Source organism: Perognathus longimembris, chromosome 13 (genome assembly GCF_023159225.1).
Source record: "Perognathus longimembris pacificus isolate PPM17 chromosome 13, ASM2315922v1, whole genome shotgun sequence".
Classification (NCBI taxonomy): Eukaryota; Metazoa; Chordata; class Mammalia; order Rodentia; family Heteromyidae; genus Perognathus; species Perognathus longimembris.
The window spans coordinates 36,325,806-36,345,928 of record NC_063173.1 but is presented as its reverse complement, the minus strand read 5'-3'; the positions used below and the strand labels follow the sequence as shown (position 1 = coordinate 36,345,928).

The following is a 20,123-nucleotide window of genomic DNA, read 5'->3' as shown; positions in this document are numbered from 1 at the left end:
ATACATGACACATAATTTATTTGCCAATTAAAAAAAATTTTTTTTTCTCAAATTTTTATTATCAAACTGACGTACAGAGAGGTTACAGTATCATACGTTTGGCATTGGATACATTTCTTGTACTGTTTGTTGCCTTGTCCCTCATGCCCCCCTCCCTCCCCCGTTTCCCTCCCCCCCCCCCCCGCCAATTAAAAAATTTAAAACTATACAAATCACAAGAACGGGATGCTTCCTTATTATTTTCTTTAAGAAATATGTGAGTACTTACTAAGTGCTAAGTATTAATGTTAGGGATAGGAGAAAAACATCAAACACTAAGTTCCTGTTCATTGGGCCAGAAATACTTATCGCTATGTAAAAAGCTTCCATGCTTAATAACACAATGAAAATATTTGCATGTTTCAGTGTTTAGACAGGAACAACTGGGAAAGTTCTATTTTCATTAAACAATATATACTTACTTGTGCAGACTTATTGGTTGTTTTGGAAGTTCTTAGAGTTTTCTTATTATAAGCTTTGCCATTCATTTTGATTTTAGAAATAGTAGATCCTCCACTTTTTGCTTTAGAGTCTCGAGTAATTACTGTTAGTTCAGGAAAACTTTCCAAAGCAGTCTTTAAAATAATAAAGCATAATAACTTATATTAGAAGAAAACTAAACTTCCGTCTTCCCAAACTTACACACACACACACACACATAAGGCATCATCACAGAGTCTTTGCATCTTCTTCCATCAGATATGGGACCTATTTCCCCATTTCTTGAACCAAGGCAAATCATGTGACCTGCTTTTAAGCAACAGCACCCTGCACTGAAAGAACTTGAGTTTGTACCAGTAATGGCTCTCTAGCTTCAAAGCAGGGGATATAGGATCATACATGTTTCTTCACCAAGTTTAGTTACCTTACACAGTGCTTAATGCCCCCAATCACCCACATCTACTGTAAAGAAGTCATCTGCTCCTGAACTAAGAGGACAGATGAGATAAAGTATAACATGTATCTGGCTTCACTACTTCTCTTACTTCTTTTCTTTGCACAAAATGCACCTCTAAGTTTAGATCGTAACAGCTTGGTGAATCTTCTCACTACAAAGACATGGCAGGTGTCACCAATAACTTAGCCGACATGTGCCAGAACTAATTCTAGTTTGTTTTTTAAAAGCTAATGATGCAAGTATGCCCTTACCAATTTAACAGGCCACCCTGACAATGAAAAGTTTCAAACAAAGCCAGCCACCAGTGGCTCACACTTATAATCCTAGCTTCTCAGGAAGCTGAGATCTGAGGATCATGATTCAAAGCCAGCCCAGGCAGGAAAGTCTGTGAGACCTTTATCTTCAATTAAATCACAGAAAAAGCTAGAAGTGTGGCTTTGATCACTGTGGCTCAAGTGGTAGAGCTGTGGCTTAAATGATAAGAGTACTAGCCTCAAGCAAAAGGAGCTTGAGGACAGTGGCCAGGTTCAGAGTTTAAGCCTCAGGAAAGGCAAAATAAGAGTTCCAAACAGTAACCAAATGATACTTGCTGCTATACTGTACTACTTGACTATACAATTCTTATTTTGACATTGAATTTTGACATAGTCCCACTTACAATTATGGTTCAAAATGTAACCCATGATTGATAAACTCAATTATTAACCATTATAACCTTCAAGGCTATTCTTTTATAAACTCAGTTTCTATGCACTGGTATTATGGTCTTGAAAATGGTACATCTGGAAACAGCACAAAAACTTCTTGAAACTGGGAGAGAGGGAGGGGCTGACACTATCCAAAAAGAAATGTACTCTTTACCTGACTTATGTGACTGTAACCAAGCAGACAAGAGTATCAATGACTATCAGAAGGTTACATAATTGCTCCAAAAAAGGACCAAGATTATCAGGAAAAATGGTGCTGATTTTCAAGGTAAAGGACCATTTTCTTAACCCACCATTAAAAATATTTTACCACACTGCTGGGAATGTGGTTTAGTGGTAGAGTGCTTGCCTAGCATGCATGAAATCCTGGGTTCAATTCCTCAGTACTACATAAACAGAAAAGGCCTGACCAGAGCTGTGGTTCAAGTGGTAGTGCTAGCCTTGAGCAAAAGAAGCTCAGGGACAGTGCCCAGGCCCTGAGTTCAAGCCACAGGACTGACAAAAATAAATATTTTGCCACAAACCTTTTTCTTTTGTGTGTGGTAGTAGTGATGGTTCTGGGATTTGAACTCAAGGCCAAGGTGCTACCATGTTTGTTTGCATGCTCATAATCTTAGAATTCGGGATGGTTGTGAATTCAAAGCTAGCCAGAGCTTTACAGTAAGTCTATCTCAAAATAACAAAACAACAACAAAAAACCAGATGCTGGGAGGCTCACACCTGTAATCCTACCTAAGCTGGAGGCTGAGATCTGAGGATAGCGAAGCTAGCTTGGGCAGGAAAGTCTGTGAGACTATTATCTACAATTAACCACCAGAAAACCAAACATGGTGGCTCAAAGTGGTAGAGCTTTAAACACAAAAGCTCAAGGAGAGCCCCAGGCCAAGTTCAAGCCCCACTACCAACCAAAATAAAAAACAAAACTCAAGAAACAAAAGGACAACAAAAACAGAATTCAGATCATTTTTCAGCAGTTCATCACAACTGAATGCACAAGATTTAAATATCTACTGATCACTAAATTCCAACTAGTGTCTTTATTTTAAAAGTGTGTTACTAGGGATGGGAATATGGCTTAGTGGCAAGAGTGCTTGCCTCATATACATGAAGCCCTGGGTTTGATTCCCCAGCACCACATATATGGAGAATGGCCAGAAGTGGCGTTGTGGTTCAAGTGGTAGAGTGCTAGCCTTGAGCAAAAAGAAGCCAGGGACAGTGCTCAGGCCCTGAGTCCAAGGCTCAGGACTGGCCAAAAAAAAAAAAAAAAAAAAAAAAAAAAAAAAAGTGTGTTACTAGAGAATTGTTTAGGTACTTCCAAAATAACTGAACAGAACTATTTTTTTTTCTTTTTTCTTTTTGGTGTACTGAGTATAGATCCTGGGTTTTGCATGCATTAGTGCAAGAAATATACTACTGAACTATATTACCTGCCCTAACTAGCAATTTTTCTTTCTTTTTTGGACAAGTTCTCACTATGTAGGTCAAGCTAGCATCAAAGTTTAAATCTTTCTTCCTCACCCTCTTGAATGCTGGAATTACTGATGGGTACAACTATAATATTTAGCATTAATTTAATATTCATTACTGGTGGGTCCAGCTGTAATATTTAATACTTTCAGTAAAGTTTTAGAAAACATGTGTAAGACAATTGCCATGGAAACTATCAGCTAAGTTGAAAACACTGGCCTAGTAGCCAGAAGTTCAAACTCTTTAGTACTAGGCTTATCATCATCATCTTCAGCAAATGCATGGCAGTGAAGATACATAACTAATAGTACACTGTAGTGTCATTTAACTGTCAACTCAATCTTAGAGACCCAATTTTCACCTGTGTAGAGTTAAATCAGTGGTCACTTTTCATGTAGAGTTAATAAAATAGAGATGTGATAGAGCTATACAAATCTATATTATTTTACATCAATAAAGTTTCATGAGTAATTATGATATAGTATGTATACAAAAATTTTAAAGTAGCAATGTACTGGTGGTTCATGCCTATAATCCTAATAACTAAGGAGGCTAAGATATGAGGATTGTGGTTCAAAACTAGCCTGGGCATGAAAGTCTGTGAGACTCTTATCTCCAATTAACCACCAGAAAACCACAAGTGGCACTGTGGCCCAAGTGGTAGAGAGCTAGCCTTGAGCCAAAGAGCTCAGAGACAATGCCCAGGCCCAGAGTTCAAGCCCCATGACTGACCAAAAAAAAAAAACAAAAACCAAATAAATAAACAATTATCTCAATGATAAACTTTTTGAGTTGAGACAGCCTTTTAAAGTCTGGATCATACTAAATTGCACTTACATTGTCAAGAAACAGAAACAGAAATAACTTATGTTTCATCATTATATGAAAATCAAATTTCATCAGGTAAATAAAGCAAGTACATTTTGATAAATGTTTTAAAAGGCAAATTTTAATTGCAACAAAATATGAAAATTTAAAAAGACTTTAAAAGAAAATTGAGACCTGAATGTAGTTTAAAGGAATTGTTTTTGGAAAACACTTAGAAATCCATTAGAAGGAATCTGTTAAATACAAATACCTATAAAGTGAATTTCAACATAGAAAAGGAAATGATTAAAGCCAGGTGTTGGAAGTTCATGCCTGTAATCCTAGCTACTCAGGAGGCTGAGATCTGAGGACTGCATTTAGAAGCCAGCTGGGACAGAAAAGTCCCCATGAGACTTAATTCCAGTTAGCCACTCAAAAACTGTAAGTGGGTGGCTCGAGTGGTAGAGCATTAGCCTTGAGCACAAAGAGGCTCAGGGACAGCACCCAGGCCCTGAGTTCAAGCTCCACAACTGAAAAAAAAAAAAAGAGTGATGATTAATTAACATTAAAAAGAAAACCCCAAAGGACTCATAATGTAGAAAACAAGTCTCTGTAAAATAATAATTTTGTAAAAACAAGATGACTTTCCTAGGTTTTCTTTCCTATGTTTAAAATAGACTCACTAAATTTTTCAAATAAATTAAATACCTTAAATGACTGATCCAAATGAAGATTCAAAAGAAGTCTTTTTCGGTTGTCATTTAGCATACCATCTATCTTTTTCATATGAGGTAAAAGTAGCTCATCTGAAATAACATAAAATTTATTTTAGTACGTAAACTAAAAACATTGCAAGTTGTGAGTTTTAGATCAAGCACAACTGACTGACTAGATTTGGTTTTTCATCAAACAGGAACCAGCGGATAGCAATGCCTAACATCTCCTAACCTCATTTATCACCTGAATAGTAATAGTATTATAAAATACAAACTTGTCTAACATTATAAATTTAAAAAAATACTATGACCAAGACATATTTTGGGGCAGTATGGGAGATTAAACCCAGGACTTCATTACATGGGAGTCAAACACTGTACTACTGAGCTACCTCCCTAGATACATCCCCAAGATATTTTTAATTCTCTGTCATTTGAAGCAAAGAAAAAGTAGGGAAGGAAAAGTAATCAAAACCCAGTATCAACCCAGCTAAGATCAGAAGGATGTATTTCCACATAAACCTGGACAAAAAGTCTATGAAATTCCATTTCAATGGAAGAAGCTGGGTTTAGAGGTACATACCTGTCATTCCAGTTACAACAGACTTCAGTCTAGATGTGTACCCAAGCAGGAATCCAAACTCTCTCAAAATAACTAATACAAAAAAGGGCTAGAGGCATACATATCTCAACTGTAAGTAGAATGCCTGCCTAGCAACTGTGAGGCTCTGGAGTTCAAACCCCATCTTCCATCCCCAAGAAAACTTCCCAAACCCCAATGTCAAAAACTATGAACATGGGCTGGGAATGTGACTTAGTGGTAGAGTGCTTGCCTAGCAAGCATGAAGCCCTGTGTTTGATTCCTCAGTACCATATAAACAGAAAAGGCTGGAAGTGGTGCTGTGGTAGAGTGCTAGCCTTGAGCAAAAGGAGCTTAGGGACAATGCCCAGGCCCCGAGTTCAAGCCACAGGACTGAGGGGGAAAAAAAAAAGAGTCACAATAGTTTTGTTATTTCAGATGTGAAAGATTTCTACTTGAAATTTTTTGCTTTATTACCTTTCTGAACTTCAGTGGATGGATGGATAATTTTGAAATATACCTATTCAGAATGACCACTAAAAATTGATGCACATTTTATGATTCAAGGAATTTTGGTTTAGAGAAAACTTTTGGTAGCAAAATCACTGCTATGAGAAGATGAGTTAAAAAATTTCTAGGTGTTAGAGGAATGGCTCAGGGGAAGAGCGCCTGCCTAGCAAGCATGAGGCCCAGAGTTCAATCCCCAACATCAACTAAATAAATAAACAAGCATTCATTACTAAATGAAGAGTAAAAGGAATATTAAGCCATATAACCAATTTGTTGTTCAGAGCCTAATTAATGTATGCGAATTAACTACTCTACCACTGAAGTACACTCTCTGTCTCTTTTAATCTTTATACTACTATTATTGGGCTCAACTTTACATTTTTTTTTTTTTTGCCAATCCTGGGCCTTGGACTCAGGGCCTGAGCACTGTCCCTGGCTTCTTTTTGCTCAAGGCTAGCACTCTGCCACTTGAGCCACAGCGCCACTTCTGGCCCTTTTCTGTATATGTGGTGCTGGGGAATTGAACCCAGGGCCTCATGTATACAAGACAAGCACTCTTGCCACTAGGCCATACCCCTAGCCCTCAACTTTACATTTAATGGAAAACAGAATAAATTGACATCAGTCTTTCCAGATTAATACAGACAGTAAAATACTAATGAAGATGATATAATTCCAGAACTGTAAGAAACATGTGAATAATTACACAATTTTCCAGTAAGTAGTAAGCAATAAAAATACATTTACTATAAAGCTGCTCTAATATTCAGATAATACATGACAAGCTATGGCCATTTTCTAGAATTAAGACATGAATTAACTTAGATGTGTGGACTACACAAACTGTAACATATAAAAACACATAGCTAGCAGGCAAGAAATTTACAGCACCAAGAAAATACTAGTCAGAAGACTGTACCATTGCTCTTCTCTAAGGCTTGCATCGTGTCAGGATCCAGAGCAATGCTAACAAGCAATTCCATGTAACTCTTAAAAGTTTCCTTCATTGCTCTTGTGTTCAAAAAACGAGTGACAAAGGGAGCTGGAGGATCAATTTCTAGGATGGAGAAGAGATGAAATATTAAAATTTTCCCTCCTGACAATTTGAACTTTCTTTGAACCAGAAGCCTAAAGGCAGATAAAAACTTCCAATAAAATTCCTTCTCAGAACACTCAGGTAAGAGAGACGATGAAAGCTGCTTTGCACATGAGTCACAGAAGCGCTTTGAAAAAACAAACAAAAGCCAGACTGCTAGACTTACTAAAACAGAATGTTTGGTGGTAGTAAGGGAAGAGTGGTGTTAATGGTTGAACATTATACTTTTTGAAAGTTTCCTGGGTGATTTCTGAGGTCAATACCAGTCTAGCATCTGAATACACAGGCCAGGAAGAACCCAGACCACAGAAAACTCTTGCTAAATTATGCCACTGTAGTCTTGATTGCTTCTCTATGTGTAGTTGGTAAAGAAACCATAAGCCATGAGTCTATGTAGACATCTCTCCTTTTTAAATTCTCATATTTTAAATTACTGTAAAATTCTAGTCTAGAGCGTATTTAAAATTTGTTTAGTTTTGGAATGCTAATATTAATAAAACCGAAGAGGTGGAAAGGTCAAAGTTCAAGGACAACTTGGGTTACATCATGAGGCCTTGTCTCAAAAGTAAAAAAAAAAAAAGTGGCATAAACATACTATAGAGTGTTACTCATTAAAGGTATTAGTTCTGTTACAAGCTACAACATAAACTTTGAAAATGTAATATGGAGGTCAGATCTGGCCAGCGCCATCTCCATCATTGGCTATTGAGGGGAGTCAGAATGACTCCATCTTCACTAAGATCTATCTTCCCCACCCTATTCAGGGAAGTTCCCCTTCGCTGTGATAAGACTGTGTAAACTGCTGGACCACCTGAGTAGATGAACATTGAAGGTTAAACCTGTGCCCTCCTATGAGTACGTGTATCCGCCTGCATCACGTGAGCCCCACCAAATCCGTGTTCCAAGTCTAGCTAAAATGATAGGTTAGTTCAAACATGCTATGAGGTAGATTGTAACTCCGTTGGCCACCTGGCATGTGGCAGGCTTCACCATGTGGTGGTGTTTGCCTTTACAACCCACCCCCAGGCTGGGCCAGGGCCGGCCAGCCTGCTTTTTACAGTCGCAGTTTCAGCTCCTGAGCCTGGGCTGCAAACCCTGGCAGGTCAGTTCACTTTTTACTTTCCCAATAAATCCATTTTTTTACTTGAGACTGTCTCTGAGTAGTAGACTCTTGGAGGGATAGGGTATTCCCCTCCACCCCGACACCATTACATTGTGGTCCCATCCCGTGGGGGGACCCCATTACAGAAAACATGCTAAGCAAATGGGACATATATTCAACGTATACAGGGGCAAATTCATATAAAATAAAAGTATATTAGAGGTTACCCACAGCTAGGAGGAGGGTAGAGGTTATTGATTAATGGTTATGCAATTTCTACTGTGATTAAGTTTTGGAAATAGGTACTGGTGAGGGTTACACAACAGTGCAAGTGGAATATACTTACCCTTAAAAATATACTTACACTTACATATACTTACTCTAAAAAATGATTAAAATGTCAAATATCAAGCGTATGTTTCAAACAAAAAATAAATGACATGAATCTTTGTATGTCAATGATGCTAACTAAATTTTCCCCCATGATCAATGAATGTTATAACGTTGTGCATGGGCATGGTGGCTCATGCTTGTAATCCTAGCTACTCAGAAGGCTGAGATCTGAGGATCGCGGTTCAAAGGCAGCCAGGATAGGAACATCTCTGAGACTCTTATCTCCAATTAACTACCAGAAAAACAAAAGTGGTAGAAGGCTAGCCTTGAGCAAAAGAGCTCAGGGGCAGTGCTCCAGTTCAGGTCCCATGACCAAACAACAACAACAGAAAGATATATTCAAAGGGAAAACAAGCCAGGAGATTTTACTGTAACATACTCTTCCCCTTCCCAACATCAATGCTATGAAATACCCAAACACATGTCACAACAAACTGAAAATGGAATACACTGAAAATGACATTCATCCCACTAAATACTGTTCTGTTTTGGTGATATGTTATTTTTCAAAAATTATATTTAAATAAAATTGGAAATATCACAATGAAACCTTTTAACAATTTACACTAACAAAAGATTTGTTAATTTAATTATGAATTCACCAGTTTCGGGCTGGGAATGTGGTTTAGTGGTAGAATGCTTGCCTAGCATGCATGAAGCCTTGGGTTCAATTCCTCAGCAGAAAGAAGAAGTGGCACTGTGGCTCAAGAAGTAGAGTCCTAGCCTTGAGCAAAAAGAAGCCAGGGACAGTGCTCAGGCCCTGAGTTCAGTCCCCAGGACTGGCCAAAAAAAAAAAAAAAGTTTGAAAGTCAACATCATATAAATCTACTATTACAGATACATGACTTATTAAAAGTATTAGGAAAGGTGGTGCCAGTTGGTCACACCTGTAATCCTAACTACTCAGGTGGCTGAGATCTGAGGAAGCCTGCCAGTAAGGGCAGGGAAGTCTGTGATCTACAATTAGCCCCCACCCCCCACCCCCCACAAAAGCCCAAAGTGGAGATCAAGTGGTAAGAGTGCTATACCTTGAGCAAAGAAGCTCAGGGACAGAGCCTGGTGGAGTTCAAACTCCAGTACTAGCATAAAACCAAAAAAAAACAACAACCCACTAAGAATGTGTGCTTAAATATTAGTGACACCTAGTGGCCACTTACTTTATTTACCAACACAAGAAAATTGTAGCTTGTCTTTTTAAGAAATTTTGTAAAGAGGCTGGGAATGTGGCCTAGGGGCAAGAGTGCTTGTCTTGTACACATGAAGCCCTAGGTTCGATTCCTCAGCACCACATATATAGAAAAGGCCAGAGGTGGCGCTGTGGCTCAAGTGGCAGAGTGCTAACCTTGAGCAAAAAGAAGCCAGGGACAGTGCTCAGGCCCTGAGTCCAAGCCCCAGGACGGGCAAAAAAGAAAAAAAAGAAAAAAAAATTATGTAAAGCCAGGTTGGGGGCGGGGAGAGAGGGGACTCTCACCTCTAACCTCTTGCATTTGTAAAAAATTTTTATTTGTATTGTTTTTGTTGCCAGTCCTGGGGCGTGGACTCAGGGCCTGAGCTTCTTTTTGCTCAAGGCTAACACTCTACCTCTTGAGCCACAGTGCCACTTCCGGCTTTTTTTCTATATATGTGGTGCTGAGGAATCGAACACAGAGCTTCATGTATATGAGGCGAGCACTTTACCACTAGGCCATATTCCCAGCCCCTGGCTCTCACCTCTAATCCAAGCTGCTCAGGAGGCTGAGATCTGGGGATCATGGTTTGAAACCAGCCCAGGCAGAAAAGAGTGTGGGATTCCTATCTCCAATAAACTAGTCAAAAAAGCCGAAAGTGCTGCTGTGGCTCAAGTGGTAGAACGCTAGCCTTGAGCAAAAATAAGCTCAGGGACAGTGCCCAGGCCCAGAGTTCAAGCCCTAGGACTGGCAAAAAAGAAATTACATAATTATAAATTCAGAACCCAAACTCCTCTATTCTAATAAGTAGGCAGGTCTGCTAACTACAAAAATCACATAAATGCCTTTAATACCTACCTACTCGAATCACTGATATTCCTTATGAATTTTTATGTGCACATTTGTAAATAACCTTTCACAAATAGCTTTTTAATGGGGCTGGGAGAGAGGGAGAACGATGGAAGGGATGGAAATACTTATTGAGATGCACTGGACTAGTAAACTGATATACTGAATTGACACCCATCTGTACAACTACTTAAAGCTAAAACCAACAAAAACATAAACAGCTTTTTTTAAACAATACATTTAAAGTAGACTTCAGCACTGAACTTTTTTTTATTACGGTTCTATTTCTAATCTCTAACATAATTTCTCAAGCAACGATACTTGGAATTCATCAACCATCCTGTATATCAACCACAACTGTTATCTCCCACAACTAACTAATTAGTGTTTAAACCCACTAATTAGTGTTTAATCCCCTGTCCATCATCTCTGTTGCTACTGAATGACACTCCTTATGCCTGAAACTATCCCTTAAAACTAACATTCAAGTTTTACTATGTAGCTCCCTATTTAAATCTCTCCAAGAACTCTACTTTGCTCATAGGAATCTCTTTTTTTTTTTTTTTTTGCCAGTCCTGAGGCTTGGACTTAGGGCCTGAGCACTGTCCCTGGCTTCTTTTTGCTCAAGGCTAGCACTCTGCCACTTGAGCCACAACACCACTTCTGGCCGTTTTCTAGATATGTGGTGCTGGAGAATCGAACCCAGGGCTTCATGTATACGAGGCGAGCTCTCTTGCCACTAGGCCATATTCCCAGCCCAGGAATCTCAGTTTTCAGCCTTAGAATCATACATGGCCTTCCACCATCCCTTCATCTTTTACTTGTGCCTTCAATTTTATATTTTAGAGGAACAATAGTCATCAAGTATTTTCTGTCAAGAGTAGGATGGCAAAATACTTCAGGGTTTGGCAAGTGACACTGCCTCTGTAGCAACTACTCAAATTTGCCATTATAGTGAAATTAACTATGGAAATGTGTAAATTTCCAAATAGTATTTGTGGAGCCACATACCAACAAAACTATTTACAAAAACTGGCTAACATTCAGATTTGGTCTGCAGGCCAGTTTGCAATCTCTGTCCTGTGCTGCGTGGCTTGAAATTTCTTGTATACATCATCCACCAAATTTTGACACCAAATGAACTACATGGTGTGTACTCTTGCCTCATGCAATTCTCTCTCTGTTTTAATTTCTCATACAATAAATATCAACAGATAAAGTGCTCTTCAGACTCAACAATTTTTTTTTGTTTGTTTTTGGCCAGTCCTGGGGCTTGAACTCAGGGCATGAGCACTGTCCTTGGCTTCTTTTTGCTCAAGGCTAACACTCTACCTCTTTAGCCACAGTGCCACTTCCGGCTTTTTGTTTATGTGGTGCTGAGGAATCAAACCCAGGGTTTTGTGTATGCTAGGCAAGCACTTTACCACTAAGCCACATTCCCTGTCCCATCCTCAACAATTTTTAAGAGTTGAAAGGTTTTGATAACTGCTGATATATTTCTATCTCGTTTTATTTAAAAAATGGGGTTCCCTAACTTAGTCATGGGTTCATGGTTGGTTAAGACTGTAGTATGCATCTTAGATCAGAGTATACATTATTATAAATCTTACTGCATAAATTATACTTCTAAGTTGCTAATTTCTAGGTTTGTAGCTCTTTTATTTTGGCATAAACACAGACTCACAAGTTTAGAACGCGAGAATTCTTACTAGTCATCTCACCTAACCCTTGTACTTCACATTACTGATGCAATCAAAACTCTGACTATTCTATTTTACAAAGATGATTTTATGGCCCAACTGTTCCTCAGTGGGTGTTATTTTCACAGAAGCACAGCACAACTTTTAGGAGATAAATCTGGGGGAAAAAAATCAATTCTGAACTGGCACTACCCCTGACCCACCCTGTACATTCATGTAGCCTGTCAGAGATGCTGGTTTCATGGAAAACTCACCCCCATCATCACTGCTGCTGGAATGGACCTCAGGAGAGGACTCAGATTGTGAGGATGAGAATTCTTCTTTCCATTTCTTCCGTTTCTTTGGTGGTGGCTCAGCCTTTATTTTTAGCTGTTTAACTTTGGGTTTTGTGGAAGGGGCTTTTGAAGTTGTAGTCATTTTTGATGTTGGAGGATCAGAAGTTTTATTGCTATTACTTGGCTTGGCCTGAACAGTTCTGTAATGTTACAAGCAAATTTAATTAATACATTTAAATCTTGTCATTAGAAAAGCATATAACCATGGAAAAGATTAAATACCCTCAACAACACTCTCAAAATAAGTCCAAATCCTATATATCTCAAGTGATTCCCATAAAGTTTTCTCAAAATATATCCTTTATGATACATCCTATATAAATACTGGTAATCAACATTCAGTTATTAAAGGGCTAACAGTTCAATCCCCATTTCTGTCTTCATTTTTCCCCTTTCTTTACGAACTCATTTTCTAGAAAATATGAATCTGTACAGTGATTAGAGCCTTTTGGAAGTCCTGCATAAAAAAATTGTTGACAACCAAATCTAGCTGTGGCTGCCAGAAACTTACAAGCTCTGGTATTAGGTTTCAACATACAAATCCAAATTCATCTTAGTGAGAGCCTCAAAAGAGCTGTTCTAAAAAAAAAAAAAAAAAAGATCTGTTCTATGTTGGGTCTAGAAATATAAATGGCTAAATTCCATCATTTAAAAACTATGTGAGAAATTCCAATTTGTGGTAATCTTAATTACACTAGACCTGAGTGGCAGTAGATTGAAAATATTCTCATCACAGAATGAGACAGATCAGTTATCTCCCATATTTATGCTATGACAACCCAGGTACATATGATCAAAATGCTACACGTTTTTAGCAATATATGGGTGTCATGGTTTTGTTTTGTTTTTTAAATAAAAAAAATCACCACTAGCTGGGTGGCAGTGGCTCATGCCTGTAATCCTAGCTACTCAGAAGGGCGAGACCTGAAGACTGTGGTTCAAAGACAGCCTAGGCAGGAAAGTCTGTAAGACTCTTATCTCCAATTAACTGCCCCAAACAGCCAGAAGTGGCAAAACAGCTAGCCTTAAAAAAGCTCAAGGACAGCACCCAAGCTGAGTTCAAACCCTGGGAGAGTGTGTGTGTGTGTGTGTGTGTGTGTGTGTGTGTGTGCTGTAAAGGATGGTATACTTAAGGACGACTGGTGTGTGTGTGTGCATGCTGTAAAGGATGGTATACTTAAAGGAGGATTCCAAAAGTGTAACTCCTCTGAGCAACTAATATAATGTCTATCAAAATGAATGCCAAGAAGTAGAAACATATTTTGAGGGGTAAAGAGAAAAGGGGAGAGAGAGCACAGGAATGGAGGGAGGAGGAGTGAGCTAATACTATAACTTTAAATTAGATTATTCACTTTTTTTTTTTTTCAGTCAGTCACGGGGCTTGAACTCAGGGCCTGGGTACTGTCTCTGAGTTCTACCACTTTGAGCCACAGCTCCACTTCTGGTTTTTCTGGTAGCTAACTGGAGATACCAGTCTCATAGAATTTCCTGCCCTAGCTGGCCCTGAACCTCCACCCTCACATCTCAGCCTCCTGAGTAGCTAGGATTACAGGATTAAGCCTCTAACACCCAGCTTACTATTTCAATATTTTTTAGAGTTCTGTAAAAAATAAGAGCTTACTTTTTTCTTTCTTTTGTATGCATAATATATTTATATATCTTACTGTACTTTAGAAAAATGTACATATAGATAATATTTGAAAACATGAGGAGAATGATGGAAGGGATGACAGTGATCAAGAGCACTGTACTCATTACCTGACTTATGGAATTATATCCTCTTTGTACAACTACTTAATGATAATGAAAAAATTTCTCATTGTAAACTTGACATTCACTTATTTTCATTTTATAGGTAGAAAAAAAGGCTTCAGGAAAATTTATCTTCTCTGTCACAAAAAGGCAGACTCAAATCATTTCACTCTAAATTCTATTTTTCCCACATTGACACCGAAAGGACTAAGAAAAAAGTACTTTCCCATAATAGACAGCCATTAGCTTTACAAGCACATTTGTTCATAATGCAAACAAATCAATCTATTCAGTAGATATACTCCTTTGTACAATGACACTGTAATACGTCTATAAATTACATAAGAAAACATATGCAAAGGGGAGGCACTGAAAGGAACAGGGGAGGGGTGAACAAATGCAATCATGGTATTCAGTATGTATTATGTGGAAAATGAACTATGCAACTTGTAAGCAGAGACAGAAGGGGGAAACTGAAGGAAAATGTATTCATTACTTGAATTATGATATGGTGACCCCTCTATATAATACAATAATAATAATAATAAAATTATATTAAAAAGAAAAGAAATACCTGATAGTTTGTGAAGGCTTGCTTCTGGGCTTTTTAGAACATACTCTGACATATTCCTTTTTGTTTGCATTTTCAATGAACTTCACATATATCCTTTTGTATTTAGTCTTTGCATCTCCAAAATATCCAAGGTACTAAGGAGAGAAACATCCTGAATTACATACCTATACAGTTTTTACATAATTATGTATGTGTTATATAATTAAGTTATATAGTTTGGGAACCAAACCCAGAGTCTTGTACATGCTAAATAGGTGCTCTACCACTGAGCTATATATCCTCAGTCCTCTATGTTCATTCTTGACTATAAACCAGCCCATACTGGCTATACAAGCGATGTTACCTGGCAGATACTAACTCAAAACCACTGAACAGCTATGTAAGAATAAAAGAATATCTGTCTTCTAGTATATCAGGGTATTTGTTAGAATAACTAATATGAAAGCATCTAAGTCCACTAACACTAGTCCCTTTCAAATGTATGTATATGTATGTGTGTTAAGCAACAGTAGGAAGTCATTTACATTTTAAACACTGGGATTTATATGTTGTTACATCACATGACAGCATCACATACTACACAGGTCAAACTTTATGCTCTTTTAAGCCATAAACACTCAATATAAAATGTATTAAAATACAAGGTTTTTATTTTTCCCAGGTTCAGTGTAAAAATATAAAAAGGTTAATTATAATTAACGCAAGCATTTTAGGGTTGGGGACACAACCTGAGTGGTATCTAAGAAGAAAAAGGCGCTGAGTTCAAACCACAATATCACAAAAACAAAAAGCATTTTACTTACACTATTTGTAGCAGCAAATTCTCTTTGCCCATCTCGAATTTCGGGAACAAATTTCTGCAATAAAGCTTTTTGTACTTTCCAAATAGCTGGAGGTTCTTTTCCTATCTTTAAAGCTTCCTGTAATAAGTAGAATTAATTATACTTAGGAAAAGTATTAACATATTTCATACTCTATATTATATCTGTTAACTTTATAAAAATAATAGTATTATATAAATTATTTTTTCTAAAATTTTTGTCAGTTATGGGGCTTGAACTCAGGGGCCTATGTACTGTTCCTGAGCCAACCTGTACTCAAGGCTGAGCTCTAACATTTAAGACTTAGGGGCCACTTCTAGTTTTTGAGTGGTTAATTGGAGACAAGAGTGTCACAGGGACTTTCTTGCCCAGGTTGGCTTTGAACTGTGATCCTCAGATCTCAGCCTCCTGAGTAGCTACGAGTAGCCACCTGCAAGTGGCAACATTTTTTGTTTTTATTTTCCTTTTTGCCAATCCTAGGGCTTGATCTCAGGGCCACAGCGCTGTCCCTGAGCTTCTTTTGCTCAAGGCTAGCACTCTATCACTTGAGCCACAGCACTACTTCCTTACATCTGTAATTTTTAAAGACATGCCTAGTTAACTCTTATTTCTAGTTGAATTTTATATATATATTACTATATATTATATAAAAGCTATTATATAAATATACATAGCTTATATATATATGTCTTATTATATATACATAGCTCTACCACTGAGCTACTGTACACTCTACTATTACCAGTAATTCTTTTTTTTTGCCAGTCCTGGGGCTAGAACTCAGGGCTTGGGCACTGTCCTTAAACTCTTTTTGTTCAAGGCTAGCACTCTATCACTTGAGCCATAGCACCACTTCTGGCTTTTTCTGTGTATGTGGTACTGAGGAATCGAAAACATGGCTTCATGCATGCTAGGCAAGCACACTACCACTAGACCAAACTCCTGGCCACCAATAAATCTTTATAACTTGGTTAGGATTATTCTGTTTCTGCTTATTTCTTGCAGAAATAAAAAGCTCCCTAGTACAAAGTTCTAAGTCCTCTAATATGGCTAAAACTACTGGAAAGTCTTCTGCTTTGTCATATACTATTTCTTCTTCAATTGCCACATATTATTTATACAACTATAAGGTACTTTAAAAGAGAAGAAACAAATACACTAAACTTTTATAACAGCTGTTAATTGTGAATGGTAGAAAATAGATGATTGAATTTTGTTATTTCACTGTCATCATTCCCAATCCTAACAAAAGAAAACAAAAACAAAAACAAAACAAGTAAACAAAAATCTAAAAATAGCTGGGTGCTGGTGGCTCATACCTGTAATGCCAGCTAGTCAGGTGGCTGAGAACCACCTGAAAACCAAAGTGGAGCTGTGGCTCAAAGTGGTAAACCACTAGCCCTGAGCAAGAAAGCTCGGGGACAGTGGCTAGGCCCCAAGTTCAAGCCACAAAACTAACCAAAACAAACAAACAAAAAACTCACTGAAAATATACTAGGCATTCATATACAGTGAGACCAAAGGATAGTCTTAGGAGAGGAACAGAAAGGCACAAAGCCTATGATGCATCTGATCACACAAAAAAATATTTATCTAAATGAATCCAGGAAATGAAAACAAGAATTTTTTTTTCTTTTTTCCTTTTGTTCTGTTTGTTCATTTACATCACTTTAGGAGTGTAAGGGGAGGCACAGAAATGGAGGGACAAAGGATAAACAAATGCAGCAATGGTACTCACTGGACACTATATTGAATACGAACTATACAAGTTATAGGTGGAAATGGGAAGGAACAACTGGGAGAGAGCAAGTGAAGGGTTGACACTGTCCAAAAAGAAATGTACTTTTTTACTTGGCTTATGTAACTGTAACCCCTTTGTACATCACCTTTATAATAACAATATAAAATCTGGGAATATTTTATCTTCAGCAAGGCCAAATTACACTGTTAAGTTATAGTTCTAATATATATATATATATATATATATTTTTGGCCAGTCCTGGGGCTTGGACTCAGGGCCTGAGCACTGTCCCTGGCTTCTTTTTTTGCTCAAGGCTAGCACTCTGCCACTTGAGCCACAGCGCCACTTCTGGCCATTTTCTGTACATATGGTGCTGGGGAATCGAACCCAGGGCCTCATGTATATGAGGCAGGCATTCTTGCCACTAGGCCATATCCCCAGCCCCCTAGTTCTAATATTTTTATTAAACTGAGGGCCTCATGCATGTTAGGCACTCTACCACTGGAGCTACTCTGCCAGCTCCATTTTTGGTGTTGATTATTCTCCAAATAAGGTTTTACTCAACCCCAAAGAAGGCCAGGCCCAAGATTCTTTTTATGCCCACCTTCCTTGCATGACTGAGATGATGGGTCCAAATCACAGTACCCAGCCACAGGTAGAGAGAGTCTTGTGTATTTATTTTTGGCCTTGGGCTGGCTTTAAAGTGCAATCTTGTGATTGCCATTCTCCTAAGTAACTAGGATAAGGGCTTGAGTCCCTTCCCAGTCTTTTAAAACTTAAACTATAAAAACAGTCATTTTCTAAAAACTTCTAATAATATGTAGAAATGGGAGACTCAAAAAAATAAACAGGAGGGCTGGGGATATGGCCTAGTGGCAAGAGTGCTTGCCTCCTATACATGAAGCCCTAGGTTCGATTCCCCAGCACCACGTATACAGAAAATGGCCAGAAGTGGCGCTGTGGCTCAAGTGGCAGAGTTCTAGCCTTGAGCAAAAAGAAGCCAGGGACAGTGCTCAGGCCCTGAGTCCAAGCCCCAGGACTGGCCAAAAAAAAAAAAAAAAAATAAAAAATAAATAAATAAAAATAAACAGGGCTGGGAATATGGCCTAGTGGCAAGAGTGCTTGCTTGCCTCATATACATGAAGCCCTGGGTTCGATTCCTCAGCACCACATATATACAAAAAGGCCAGAAGGGGTGCTGTGGCTCAAGTGGCATAGTGCTAGCCTTGAGCAAAAAGAAGCCAGGGGGGCTGGGGATATAGCCTAGTGGCAAGAGTGCCTGCCTCATATACACGAGGCCCTAGGTTCGATTCCCCAGCACCACATATACAGAAAACGGCCAGAAGCGGCGCTGTGGCTCAAGTGGCAGAGTGCTAGCCTTGAGCGGGAAGAAGCCAGGGACAGTGCTCAGGCCCTGAGTCCAAGGCCCAGGACTGGCCAAAAAAAAAAAAAAAAAAAATACAACAAAAAGAAGCCAGGGACAGTGCTCAGGCCCTGAGTCCAAGCCCCAGGACTGGCAAAAAAACAAAACAAAAAAATTAACATTCTAAAACTAGTGCAATTGTCAAATACAACCAATTACTCAGAAATACATACAATCAAGAGAGTTAAAATTATTTTCAAATTTTCCTTTTCCTAAACAGTGGCAGCTGGGGCTGGGAATGTGGCTTAGCAAGGGCTTGCCTAATATGCACGAAGCCATGAGTTCGATTTCTCAGCACCACATAACAGAAAAAGCCACAAGCAGTGCTGCAGCTCGAGAGGTGGAGTGTTAGCCTTGAGCAAACAAGTCAGGCCCTGAGTCCAAGCCCCAGGACTGGTAAAAACAAAACAAAACAATGACAGCTAGGTGCTGGTGGTTCATACTTGCAATTCTAGTTACTCAGGACACTGAGTCCTGGATGGTCACAGTTCAAAGCAGAAAAGTATGAAAAACTGTCTCCAATTAGCTAGCAAAATGCTGAACTGGAGGTATGAATCAAGTGGTATAGTTCCAGGTATGATTGAAAAAGCCTAGTAAAAGTGTCAAGCCCTTGAGTTCAAGCCCCAGTACTGGCTCAATCAGTCAATTAATCAAATATCAGACATTGGTTGAACATGGTATGGTAGGTAGTACATGACTGTAATCACAGCATTTGGGAGGCTAGGGCAAAAGGATCTGGAGTTGGAGGACAGCTTAGCTTGGGCTACCTAACATCTTTAAGGAGATCCTGGGGTGCACGAGACATTTCAAAACAACAACTGACATCTAGTTTTGTCTTATCAAATATTTATGATAACTCTAAGTAACTGGAAAAAAAAGAACTCTCTATTAAGTAGAGCATGCCTTGAAGTCACCATCATATCACAGGCACTTCAACTAAATTATGATCTTCACACCAGTAAACAGCAGTATCACCTTAAATGTCTCTATGTCTTCTATCTTTACCACAAATTCATCACGCTCTCTGTATTGGCCTTCTCCTCCACTTTCTGTGTTTTCCTCATCTGTAAAACCTTCTATGGCAACAGTGTCCTGTCCTTTTGCGAATTGGTCTGAAGGAAGACCATCAAGTTCAACAGACTTTGGGGGTTCGGTGCAGTTTATATTTTCCAGGATGTTTACTGCAGATGAAGTACAGTGGAGCAGTTCTTGCTTAGGTGCACCAACAGTGGTGGAGGAAGCAGTAGCAGTACTAGTAGTACTGGCAGATGGGCTAGAAGTTGCCACTGGTAGGGCATCTGAAACTAAAACACATACAAAATCAGAGAAACAAATATTTAAACATCACAGGCTTCCTGTAAATCTAAAGAGTTTAGACTTGACTATTTTGCAATCAATTGATTAAAATATCACAAAAGAAATAAAAAATGGTTATTAATTCAAGAAT

At 38.5% G+C, this 20,123-nt stretch overlaps 1 protein-coding gene across 2 annotated transcripts in view; it reads right to left on the bottom strand.

The window, feature by feature from the left end:
• Window positions 1-20,123, bottom strand: part of Qser1 (glutamine and serine rich 1) — a 68,508-nt gene that overhangs the window by 5,537 nt on the left and 42,848 nt on the right. For both annotated transcript variants that reach the window (XM_048361194.1, XM_048361195.1), the window contains exons 5-11: window positions 19,652-19,980; window positions 15,495-15,611; window positions 14,692-14,825; window positions 12,285-12,505; window positions 6,644-6,781; window positions 4,627-4,724; window positions 462-614 (exon numbers count right to left, since the gene is read on the bottom strand). In XM_048361194.1, the coding sequence (XP_048217151.1) occupies window positions 462-614; window positions 4,627-4,724; window positions 6,644-6,781; window positions 12,285-12,505; window positions 14,692-14,825; window positions 15,495-15,611; window positions 19,652-19,980 (1,190 nt within the window). The remainder of the gene's footprint in view (window positions 1-461; window positions 615-4,626; window positions 4,725-6,643; window positions 6,782-12,284; window positions 12,506-14,691; window positions 14,826-15,494; window positions 15,612-19,651; window positions 19,981-20,123) is intronic.